Source organism: Eptesicus fuscus, chromosome 1, assembly GCF_027574615.1.
Source record: "Eptesicus fuscus isolate TK198812 chromosome 1, DD_ASM_mEF_20220401, whole genome shotgun sequence".
Lineage (NCBI taxonomy): Eukaryota > Metazoa > Chordata > Mammalia > Chiroptera > Vespertilionidae > Eptesicus > Eptesicus fuscus.
The window spans coordinates 126,844,420-126,857,067 of record NC_072473.1 but is presented as its reverse complement, the minus strand read 5'-3'; the positions used below and the strand labels follow the sequence as shown (position 1 = coordinate 126,857,067).

Sequence of the window (12,648 nt, the reverse complement as noted above, 5' to 3'; positions counted from 1 at the left end):
ATACTACCTGAGTGGACTCCCACCTCTGCCCCTTGTCATGAGACCCAGGGCAGAAGACAGCTTAATGCTTCAGTTGTTTTCATCTGCTGAGAGTACCTACCCCCTTATGGTTGTTGAAGATTCAACATGTTAATACATGTAAAGCAACCTGGGAAATGCTCACTATATATATCACCTAACGCTGTGTGATTCCATTTTGTGAAGTAAATGATCAGTCATGTCTTTGGCAAATGTAATGCTGAGCAAACAGGAATCACTCGCTAAAGGAAATTTACAACGTTAAGACAAAGGGTTAACATTTATAATAAATAAAGAGCTCCTGCCAACCAACTAGAAAGATGAATTCACTTTTACTTTTTTGGTTTTGTGAACCCCCCTAGAAATTGTTTCATCCAACCCTCTCAGGTAAGAAACTGGAGGCCCAGAGAGGGAAGTATTTTCCTAAGGTGCTGCAGCAAATAAGTCAGGAGTAGAATACTGGGTACTGTATTTCTCCCACTCCAGGGCTTTTCATTGGTAAATTGATCAATCTAGCTTGATTTAAGAATGTGTCCTTCCACATTAGCTTAGAATCTTTAGAGTCTCATAACTAGACTTTGAAAGATATGTAACTCTCTTAATCCTAAAAAGTCTCTCAATAAATATCACTCTGCTAATGCTAATAATCTTAATAACTTTTTCCATGTATGGTTTCCATGGCCCACAAAGCAGCAACATATTCCTTATCCTAGTTGCTCCTTACAAACACTCTCACTAGCCTCACAGGGAAACTGAGGTGTGGGAGGGGAAGGGGCTTGTCCAAGGTAATTGAGCCAGTAACATGAGCCCTCATCTGTTTATAATTTTGTCCTCACGATCCTGCCAAAAGGCAGAAAGATAATTTTAGCAGTAGGAAATCTGATATAGGAGACTAGCGGGCTTTTGGCAAGGACTGAAATGGTAAACCTAGGGTCCAATCTTGAAAACCCAGCTTAAAACGGCCTGGAATTAGCTATTAATTTATTTTTACCACTGTTATCAATTCTGGTCCCAGAAGCAGGAGAATTAATCAAGCTTCATGGAAAGGCCTCAGCCTGGATCTTGTCAATCAAGTCCTAACCCACCTCTCTAGTCATGCATCTCTTTAGGCACCCCCATGCTTAAACTGCACTGGCTGACTCACTGGGCCCCAAAACATACCATGTACTCTTTTTTTTCTTAGCCTGGAATGCCTTCTCTTCCCTTCCATACTCAACAAAATACAACTCACTCTTCACGGCCTTGTTCAATACAACTCACTCTTCAATGTTTGCCTCCTTGGGAAGCCTTCCCTGTACCCTCAGGGCAGATTTTGTCTTTGGTTGTCATATTAACTATGCTTCCGTCTATCTGAGCAAATATCCACCTGTGTTTTTAGGTCTGCTTCCTTACTAGACTGTGAGATTCTTGAGAATGGGAACGGGATCTCAGCTGTCTGTAATCTGTGTTTCCAGTGGCCAGCTAAGGCCTTGGCACAGAGGAGACAATTGCTCAATGAGTGTTTGTACAATCTTCATCTCTTTGCCCTAGATGAGATGAATATGTGGACAAATAATCCCCATTCAAACAAGGTAAATGTTATACAGAGAGCTATGCAGGGTCCTGGGTGGAGGAACTAACTTGGTCTGAAAATAGAAAGTGGCATCTAGAAATGTTCTCCACCTTGAATGGGGCAGAACAGAATACATAAGAGAAGGAAGTCCTCCGTGAACAGGTCGAATTAACTGGTTAAGGAAGAAGTGTTCACTCAATATCAGAGACTCACTCAAGATCAAAAGCTAAGCCACAAATTCTAAAATGAGGTTAATTCTTGGGAAGAAAAGCATACAGTGTGACTTCCTGAGGCCTACCGATCCTGATCATCCTCCCAAAATATGAGTTATGTTAGAGAATTCCATTAAAAGCAGTATCAAGATAGGACAGATGGGTAACAAAATCACCAATGGGGTTTCCCTATTGGTAATTCTTGAAGCGTGTGGGTGTGAATGCATTTGTGGGAGGTTAGGGTGCAGAGGGGAGATTGGCCACATGCTTACAGGTCAGGTGCCCATATATAAGTATCAGGTCTGCTGCGGCGGCAGCCTAGGATCTTCTTCTTTCTTAGCTACTGCCTTGGCCCACCATCCCCCACTATTTTCAGCCCCATGTGTTGGGTCCAAGGCTCACTGCATCCTCGTTCTAGGAGTAGCTTTTCATAGACCACAGTCACGCAAGGAGAAGAGCAGATAGAGGGTTGTGAGTTGTACTGCTTGCCAAGACTGCAGAAAAGGCAGGATTACTAATGTCACAGAGAGTATAGAAGTCCTGAAATATCTCTAAAGAGCTCTGGTCCCTGTCCGTCCACTCCTCTTCACCTAGAGACAGTCCTCTAAGGGAACTTCACTCTCCATTTTAGTTGAGGAGGCGACTGAAGCCCAGAGAAGTTAAAAGGTTTGTTAAGCAAACCAGCCCTACTTCATACGCTGGGGGAAGAAAAGACATAATCTCTATCTCCCAGTTCATTCAAAACTGAAGTAGACCAAGTCAGAGAGGCTTTTTGGACCAGTGTCCCACAAGGACAGATCAGAAGGATGACAGATAGATAGATAGATATAGATATCATCTTTTCCCCAACTCTCCCACACCCTTTAATGCACATTTCAAGTGGCCACCTATGCAAATTAAAAAAACAACAAACTTTCCAGACAGCCTAAAGAACGGATTTGGATTTGTGTAACTCTCTTTTCCTCTGTTTCACCTACCTGTTCTCTTAGAGGTTTTTTCTTCCATTGGTAATTATCCGACACGCAGTCCTCTTCTATTTAGACCCCCCAAACAGGTCCAGTGGGTGGCGTCAAAGAGGGAGCCTGGAGCCTTCCGTTGGTTCCCTGGGAAGGCTGGGGAAGTACCCTTGGTAAGAGGGGTGTGTGTGTGTGCTCTGTTGAAATATCAGCTGTTGTAGTTGCCAAAGAAGTTCCTGAGCCACCCAGAGCCTTTTCTCTTTAAGCTAACCATGTGTTCACCTTGCCCCAAAGGTCAGAACTAATATTAACAAGCCACTGCAGAATGGGAAAATTAAAACCAGCAACTGAGACAGGCAAGATCTGTATGCATTTCCTTGGGGCTAAATTTCAGATTGTTCTTCGGTGTAAGTAGGCATGATCCCTAACTGGAGAGTAATTTGGCAATATAAAGCAAGAGCAATAAAAAGGTTCATTTCCTTTGTCCTCATTATCCCACTCCTGGGATTCAACCCTGAACCAATAACCACCAAAGCATGAAAAAGTTTAAAACAGCACATATTTAATTTTAATTGCAGAGCTGTTTTCTGATGGCAACAACTGGAAGGTAACCTTTAAGTCCCCCAGTAGGAAAGGCAGCTCTTTGAGTCTGCAGACATTGAGGATGGTTAATCTAAGGCTATCAAATTCTGGGAGGGGGGGGAGGAATAATTATGCTGCAATTCTGGGTGAGGAACCTAAGTTACACTTTCCCTTGTACATTGTATATGTCTATTATTTCTATTTTTGTGTTCTCAAAAACAAGTCACTTCCTAGCCGGTTTGGCTCAGTGGGTAGAGCATCAGCCTGCAGACCGAAGGGTCCCAGGTTCTATTCCAGTCAAGGGCATGTACCTTGGCACAGGCTCCTCCCCGGCCTGGACCCTGGTCAGGGCACGTGCAGGAGGCAACCAATCAATGTGTTTCTCTCACTTCGATATTTCTCTCTGTCTCTCCCTCTCTCTAAAAATCAATGGGAAAAATATCCTCAGGTGAGGATTAAAATAAATAATAATAATAAAATGAATTAACTTAAAAAAAATCAAGTCACTAACCTGTTGGTGCTATTGCAATTGTCCTTTGTTATTCATTCAACAAATATCTACTAACTCCTCTAATATATGTTATCCCCTATATTAGGGGATGGGACTAACAAGATGAATCAGACATATTCATTGTTCTCAAGTTGCTGGCAGTCTAGGGACAGAAATAGAAAGCAATGGTAGCTGTGCAATGTGATAAGTGCTGTGACAGAATGGACCATAGGGTGCCGGGAGGGCCTAGAGGAAAAGATCTAACTGGGGAGGTGGATGGTTAGGAAAAAGTTACTTAAAAAAATATTCCTTGAGCTGATTAAGATAGGCTTTGAATCCTGACTCTGTCACTTCTCTGAGAATGGAGTGAATTCACTCAATCTCTCCTACCTAGTCTTAATGGCCCTTAAAGGGTTGTCCTGAGAATGAAATGAGATAATGCATATGTAAGAGCCATGGGAGCTTGGGAGCTCACTTAAATTCTCTGGGCCTCAATTTTACTCATCTGAGAAATGGAGCCAAGAGAACGTATGTGTCCAGCCATGTCCTTAGGATGTTATAAGGCTCAAGACAAATACTGGCTACTGAGCAGGCTTGAGACAGCCTCCTCCCTCCCACCCTCCCCACCCAATAAAGCCAGAGCCCTCTCCTAAGTCGTATTGCTTCTTAATGCTCCTTCCTGCAGCGGCCAAGTTCCCTTCATGCATCCTTCCTCCCTCGCAGCACAGTTACGTCAGCTCCTCCTCCTAGGGCGCCAGCGCTACAGCTGTCTGCTTTCCGGCAAGGCGGGCTGCCACGTTGGGGGCGGGGCTTCGGTGGCTGTACGGTTCCGCTGCATTTGTAAGTCATCGGAAGCATCAAAAGGGCTTTTGGGCAGAGCAGAAACGCAGTCACACTAGGATGCGTGGGCTAAAGTGCTGCGGGACAATGGGGGGAAAAGGGGACATATATGATACTTTTAACAAGAAAGAGAAAAAATAATAAAGTGCTGCGGAAGAAGCAGAAGCCCTACCGGAGGCCTTTTTCCCGCCATTCATTCCTCCTAGACGTCCGCCCCGCCCCCTGCAGCTTCCTCTCCTGTAGCCAATGGGAACGGAGGGGCTTGAAGCCCCGCCCACGTGCGTCCCACCGTTGCGTGGTACGTCAGAGGACGCCTGCGCAAGTGCGCTCGGAAAGCCGGAAGGCCCGAAGGCCGGGCCAGGGGGGGACGTGGGGGAGCCCGCCGCTCTCTGGTCCCCGGGTAGGGCGCGGGTTGGGAGGCTTTAGCGGTTTGGAGTCACAATGCTGCGCGTGGTGAGCTGGAACATTAATGGGATCCGGAGCCCTCTGCAAGCGGAGGAGCCCAACAACTGTACCACCATGGCCATGGCGCGCATTTTGGACAAGCTGGATGCTGACATCCTCTGTCTTCAGGAGACTAAAGTTACCAGTGAGCGTTCAAGAATCCAAGACCCCTACCATACTTTCCCCTTTCTGCTAACTTGCCCGCTGCTCCATCTCATTTCACTCTTCCATTTCTGTCTTTAGAATCCACCCCTTCTCAGACCCTCTCAGAACCCCAGTCCCCTCCCCTTGGAACCCCTATTTCTCAATTCCGCTAGATCTCCTAATTCCCAGTTCATCTCTCCTGTCCCCAGCAGACCTTTAATTCCCTCCCCCTTGCAACCTCCATCCTCGCTCAGACCCTCTTAATTCCCATTCATTCTCCCACCCCGGCTCACGCCCCATAATTTTCTCCCCACCCGCATGCTGTCCATCTCCCACTTCCAAGTCAGACTCCCCAATTCCTCCTCCCTGCCCCCAGCTCATATCCTTTCATTCCAACCCCATTTTTGCCCCCAGATCGGACTCCCTAATTTCCTCCTTATACTTTCTAATTAGATCCCTGGTTCCCCTTATCGCTACTCTCCAGCTCAGAGCCTCCCATCATTTCTCCTTCATGTCACATCCCAAGCTTATTCCTCCTAATTCCCTCTCCTTCCCATCCATCTCCCACCCCCAGCTCCCTCTCCTGATTCCTTCTCTGCCCCACACGCTCCCTTCTGAGACTCCCTACTTTTCCTTCCATCTCCAGTTCAGATCCTCTAATTCCCTCTCCTACCCCCAGTCCAGATCCCCAGCTCCCTCTCCCAGATCCCCAGTTTCCTCCCCCAGCTCCATCCTGTCACTTAGTCACCTCCCTTCTCCTACCTAATTCTTCACCTCCCATTTCATAGTTCCCTCCTCCTCATTCCGATATCAGTCCCCTCTCTAGTCCTCAACTTTCTAGCTCCTCCTCTAATCATAGATACTTCCTTTTATTTTCCAGCTCTGCCTCTGATGTGTACAAGGAATTAGCCTTACAACTGGAATTATGTGTCCTGGGTCTTAGTTTCATCTCTGACATAATCTTGCATCTTTTTTCAGGGGATGTGCTGACAGAGCCCCTGGCTATCATTGAGGGCTATAACTCCTATTTCAGCTTCAGCCGCAACCGTAGTGGCTATTCCGGTAAATGGGGGTTTTTGGGGACTTGAAATTGGTGATGAAAGCAGGTAGGGAGAAAGGGTTTTCCAATATTTGATGAGAAGGTAATGAGAAACTTAGGCTTTTAGTCCATAGAGCTAAAGCCGCATAAAATTATTTGTCAAATTTTATGTGTCAGATTATCCTATTGGACCTCAGAAGCACAATAGTGTGGTGGTTACTTGTATGAGCTCTGGAGTCAGACTGCCTGGGTTTAAATCCTAGCTCGTTTCCTAGCTCTGTACCTTTTGGCAAGTTGCTTAATCTCTTTATGCCTTAGCTAGACAATGGGGATAATACGTACGGCTCGTGAGCCACCTGCGGCTCTTTGTCCCCTTGAGTGTGGCTCTTCCACAAAATACCACGTGCGGGCGCACGTACAGTGCGATTGAAACTTCGTGGCCCATGCGCAGAAGTCGGTTTTCAGCTCTCCAAAGAAATTTCAGTCGTTGTACTATTGATATTTGGCTCTGTTGACTAATGAGTTTGCCAACCACTGTCCTAGGGCTGTGGTTGGCAAACTGCGGCTCGCGAGCCACATGCGGCTCTTTGGCCCCTTGAGTGTGGCTCTTCCACAAAATACCATGGCCTGGGAAAGTCTATTTTGAAGAAGTGGCGTTAGAAGAAGTTTAAGTTTAAAATATTTGGCTCTCAAAAGAAATTTCAATCATTGTACTGTTGATGTTTGGCTCTGTTGACTAATGAGTTTGCCGACCACTGTGGACAGTTATAAGGATTACACAAATGAGTTCATGTGATAATGGTAGTAGCTAACACTAGTCGAACACTTACCATGTATTCATGTACAACACTTAGAATATTAGCTGCTGTACATGAAGAAATTGAGACTTCAGGGTTTGAGTAGAATTTCCCCAGGCTCTAGGGAGCCATCAAGGCCTTTGAGTTGGTAGAAGCATTGATACAACCACACTTGATGGAGATGAGTCAGGTGACTTGTGTGGGGGCAACAAGCTGTTGGCTGCCAGGCCTGCTCAAAATACCTTGTCTGTCTCTAGGTGTAGCCACCTTCTGTAAGGACAGCACCACCCCACTGGCTGCTGAAGAAGGCCTGAGCGGCCTACTTGCCCCCCAGAATGGGGACGTGGGTTGCTATGGAAACATGGATGAGTTCAGCCAAGAGGAGCTTCGGGCTCTGGATAATGAGGGCCGGGCCCTCCTCACCCAGCACAAGATCCGGTAATAGCCCACCTCCCCCTGTCACTGAGCACTGCTGGTTGTAGTCTACCATGTGGTGATTGTGAGGCTAGCCTTTATATACAGGCATTCACCATAGGAAACTTCCCAAACTTGCCTTTCCTGGACTCTAGTCCTGGCTGGGTTACTCACTGTGTGACACTGGGTAAATCGTGCTCCCTCTGAGCCTTGAGTTCCCCATCTCTACAGGGGGCAAGGCCGGGAGATTCAGCTCTCGTATTTCCTCAGGCACAAACAAAAGCAATTTATCGTGGGCTGAACTCATTGCCCCAAGGTGCTCTCATTCTGTGCCTCCTGTCTTTTTGACTGGCAGCACCATGCCCTGCTTTGCCTGGCTGTCATCCTAGATGGCCCTCTCCTTGCCAAATCTGTAGTCCGTCCCCAAGTCCTGTGTGTGCCAGCTCGTTCATGTCTTTCTGTCCCCTTTCTTTGCGCCCATCCCACAGATAACCATTAAGTGGAAGCCACAAGGTGTGGGGAGGAGAGGCTTGAAAATGACTCATTTTCTTGGGGGGGGGTTCTGTTCTCCCCAGCACATGGGATGGTAAGGAGAAGATCTTGACCATAATCAACGTGTACTGCCCCCACGCGGACCCTGGGAGACCTGAGCGGCTGACCTTTAAGATGCGCTTCTATCGCTTGCTGCAGATCCGAGCAGAAGCCCTCCTGGCAGCTGGCAGGTACTGCAAGCCTGGGCAGCAAGGCTTCCTTGAGTCTCTCTTGTGTGTCCAGCCTATGTCAGGCTGCATTGGAAGGTAAATGGGATCTTCATCTTGGGAGTTTTTTCACAGTCTAGTGGCAGACACCAGCATGCCTACCTGAATAGGCCCCGCTCTATAAGAGTCATAAGGACCAGGGAAAGGAACACAAATATAGGGTTTGTATTCAAATACCTCTGAGCACCTATTCTGCCTCCTCCTTTTACTCATTACGAGCCCCAAGGCTCGTCCTGCTTCTCTTTTCTCTTTTGTCAAATGAATGCATGACTCCCTATCTCGCAGAATAGCTTTAAGAATGAAATGAGATGAGGAATATAAAATTCCTGGGAGCAAATAATAAGTGTTTTCCCAGAGAGGGACAGGAAAGTGAGGGTGTGTTAGAGTAATCAAGGGCTGCTTCCTAGAAGAAGTGGTACCCCCGTTCAACTTTGAAGGACCAGAAAAATACCCTGAGGCAATCAGCCAGACAGTCATGTCGGATGGAACAGTGTCACCTTTGGAGGTCAGAATTGAGTTGGTCAAGAGTAAAGGGCAGCAAGGTTCCAATGAGGTTGGAGAAAGAGGCTGTTCTGAGTTGCTGCTGGTTCTCACCTTGGCCTCAATTTGGGAGGCGGCCTGTCTGAGCTCTTGAGCCCAGGAGAACATAGATGGGCCAGGACTACTGCTTCCCTCTCTTGACTTCCCAGTTGACAATCCCACTGTTGTGTTTTTCAGCCATGTGATCATTCTGGGTGACCTGAACACAGCGCACCGCCCCATTGACCACTGGGATGCAGTCAACCTGGTAGGCTCCCTCTATGCCTCTGAACTCACTCCTGACTGTGGTTCTATTCAGCCAGCCAATCAGTGCTGTTTTGTTTTTTTTGTTGTTGTTTGTTTTTTTGGCTCAGGAGCAGCTTCCTTTGAAATACTATTCTCAAACCACTGAGGATTGTTTATTTATTCAATAGACATTACTGACCCTACCCTTGACCTAGCCTGACTTACATGAGGGGGACTCAGGTTACCACCCAGTTCTGGCTCTTGGCCCCTCAGAGCTCTCTATGTGGTGGTGGGCTGTGGACACATGACCAGCCACTTATAGAATGGTGTCTTCAGGGCTGAGACAGAGATGGCAGTCCAGGTAGCTAGGGAGCTCAGAAATGGGATTCCTGGGCCAGCCTGGGCATCGGGGAGGCATCTGAAAATGTCCTGAATCTTAAAAGATGAGTAGAGTAGAGGTTTGGGGCGAGGACACCAAAGCATTCTAGCATGAGAAAAGGCTGCAGGTTGAGAATTTGCCTGGTGTGCATAGGGAGCTGCAAGTCCCATTCTTATTAGGGGGTGACATAGGAAGGGAGGTGAGTGGCAGGAGATGGGGCCTCTTTGGAGCCAGAATTCAAGGGCCAATCATTTTTCTTTCTTTGTTTTTAGTTTTTTAAAAATATATCTTCATTGATTTCAGAGAGGAAGGGAAAGAGAAAGAGAGATAAAAACATCAATAATGAGAGAGAATCATTGATTGGCTGCCTCCTGCACGTCCCTTAATGGGGATCAAGCCCACAACCCAGGCATCTGCCCCTGATTGGAATTGAACCTGTGACACTTCAGTCCTCAGGCTGACGCTGTATCCACTGAGCCAAACCAGCTAGGGCAATCATTTTTCTAATACACTCTGTCTTCTGCTCATGAACTTTTTTTTTTTTTTTTTTTAGTTCAGAACTGTCCTAGATCTAAGTGTACCTCCTACCTTCTTTCTTCTAGCAAATGAGAATTAATAGAACCAGGTCACATGACACTGTCCAAAGTAGCAGAATATGTCCACTTCCCACAAGACCAGCTCTTCTAGTCTTCTCATCTTTAAAAATGACACTGTCATCCCCTTGGTTGCTCTTCCCAGAAGCCTGAGAATTGTGTTACTATTGCCCTTCTTCCCTCCTCTACCCTTCCCACATTCAGTTGCCAGCGAGTACTATAGAGTCTAGCTCCACATCATCTCTTTTTAAAAATATATTTTTATTGATTTCAGAAAGGAAGGGAGAGTGAGAGAGATAGAGACATCAATAATGAGAAAGAATCATTGACCAGCTGCCTCTTGCATGCTCCCCACTGGGGACTGAGCCTGCAACCCGGCATGTGCCCTGACTGGGAATCAAACCATGACCTGGTTCATAGGTCAAAGGTCAACCACTGAGCCACACCTCTCGGGCTCCACATCATCGCTTAATTTCAGTTTTCTCTGTCTCCTCTGGTACACCTCTAGTCTAAGTGACCATCATCTGCTGCTGGCATGAACTCTAGTAGTCGTCTTCTGCTGGTATTCTGGCCCTCAGTTTGGCTGCCCCTCAGGTGTTTGGGTATACTGTCCCCTCCCTCCAGAGGCCCATCAGAGAGGCTGTTCTCTTCATTTGTAACGCCCTCTGCCTAGGTTACTCCTGCTCAGTGTTCTTTGAACATCTGTTGATTGAATGAGGGGGTGGGTGAATTGGATGGATGGATGAACTGGGGAGCAGAGTCAAAGGAAGAAATCAGACATGGATTTCTGGAGCCCCTGAGCTCAGGAGTGAGGGATGGTCAGTGAGGGCTTTGACACAAGAGAAACCAAATAGTGCCAGAGGGTTTAAATGAAAAGGCAGCAGTCTTCTTAACTCCCGACCCTAGCCCTACTTTTTTTTTTAAAAAATATATTTTATTGATTTTTTACAGAGAGGAAGAGAGAGGGAGAGAGAGTTAGAAACATCGATGAGAGAGAAACATCGATGAGAGAGAAACATCTATCAGCTGCCTCCTGCACACTCCCCACTGGGGATGTGCCCGCAACCAAGGTACATGCCCTTGACCGGAATCGAACCTGGGACCCTTCAGTCCGAAGGCTGATGCTCTATCCACTGAGCCTAACCGGTTTCGGCATTAGAGGCAGCCACCGTTAGCTTCCTATTTTCCATTCTTTTGGTGAGCCATTCTAAGAATTGCTTTGATGAAGCAAGTAACAAATCAGGAAGGATGGAAATGGAATCCCAGCCATTGCTGGCTTACGTTTTCTTGTCTGTAAAATGAAGCCAAGTCCCTTCCGGCATCTAGTTCTGCCTCTCTCTTTGTCCCCCTTCCTTTTCCCCAGGAATGCTTTGAAGAGGACCCAGGACGCAAGTGGATGGACGGCCTGCTCAGTAAGCTGGATTGCCAGGATGGGTCCCACGTTGGGGCTTTTATTGATACCTACCGCTGCTTCCATCCAAAGCAGGAGAGGGCCTTTACCTGCTGGTCAACAATCACGGGTGCCCGCCGTCTGAACTATGGCTCCCGGATTGACTATGTGCTGGGAGACAGGACTCTGGTTATAGACACCTTCCAGGACTCCTTCCTGCTGCCTGAGGTGATGGGCTCTGACCATTGTCCCGTGGGTGCAGTCTTGAGCGTGTCTTCTGTGCCAGCAAAACAATGCCCTCCTCTTTGCACCCGCTTCCTCCCTGAGTTTTCAGGCACCCAGCTCAAGATCCTTCATTTCCTCGTCCATCCCAAACAAGAGCCTGTGTCCAAGCAGTCAGTGCTGCAGCCCAGCAGTCAAAACCAGGGACAGATGCGCCAAAACAAAGCCCATGTGCGCTCGATCAGGCCTCGGCCAAGTCGGGCTGGCTCCAGCAGAGGCCAGAAAAAACTGATCAACTACTTCCAGCCATCCTCCAGCCGTCTCCAAGCTTCTCCCAATTTGGAGCTTCCTAACCTGTGTGCCCTTGTGACCCCAAAGATCCCAGAAGACGAGGTGATGGGCAAAGGGGTAGAGGGGCAGGCTAAGGATGCAGAGGCCAAGGATAAGAAGGAGGTACGGACGTCATTCTGGAAGTCTGTGCTGGGGGGTCCCTTGCCCATGCCGCTCTGTGGGGGCCATGGGGAGCCATGTGTGATGCGAACTGTGAAGAAGGCAGGACCCAACCAGGGCCGCCACTTCTACATGTGTTCCAGGCCCCGGGGGCCTTCCACTGACCCCTCTTCTCGCTGCAACTTCTTCCTCTGGAGCAGGCCCAGCTGAGCCCACCCAGCCCAGGGATATCTGGCCTGGTCAGCCCTGTACATGAACTGAGGCCAGCACCTTCCTAAGCTGTCACCTCCTCCCCCAAGGCCTCCTTCCCCACCCCCCTCCTCCTCCTTCACCTTCCCCAGGGATCCTTCTGTTTCTTCTTTCTCTTCCTCCTCTAAGGCCTCTCTCCTCTCTCTTCCTGCCTTGCTCCTCACTGGTGAGCTACTTGTGCCTTAATTCTGCACCCCAGTCCTCCACCCCAATTTCCACCTTCCTGTAAGAAGTACACAGGAACCAGTTGCTCCAGGAACTTTTAAGACACTTTTGTCCCTTGCTAGGAAATGTATCTGCCTCAATAAAGTCTGTGTCTTTGTTTTAGTGCCATTTGAAGGTTTTAGATATGCT

At 47.7% G+C, this 12,648-nt stretch overlaps 1 protein-coding gene across 2 annotated transcripts; it reads left to right on the top strand.

Moving 5' to 3' along the window:
* Positions 1 to 4,983: 4,983 nt before the first annotated feature.
* APEX2 (apurinic/apyrimidinic endodeoxyribonuclease 2) lies at positions 4,984 to 12,627 on the top strand. 2 transcript variants are annotated; one of them, XM_008158286.3, is made up of 6 exons: positions 4,984 to 5,239; positions 6,217 to 6,300; positions 7,332 to 7,512; positions 8,064 to 8,210; positions 8,964 to 9,033; positions 11,347 to 12,627. In XM_008158286.3, exons 1-6 carry the CDS (start codon positions 5,092 to 5,094, stop codon positions 12,253 to 12,255), a joined length of 1,539 nt encoding a protein of 512 aa, XP_008156508.1. In that variant the 5' UTR covers positions 4,984 to 5,091; the 3' UTR covers positions 12,256 to 12,627. The 2 variants fall into 2 exon arrangements, with proteins under 2 accessions (XP_008156508.1, XP_027990790.1); XM_028134989.2 differs by lacking the exons at positions 6,217 to 6,300; positions 7,332 to 7,512 and having other exon boundaries at positions 5,193 to 5,239.
* Positions 12,628 to 12,648: the final 21 nt, after the last annotated feature.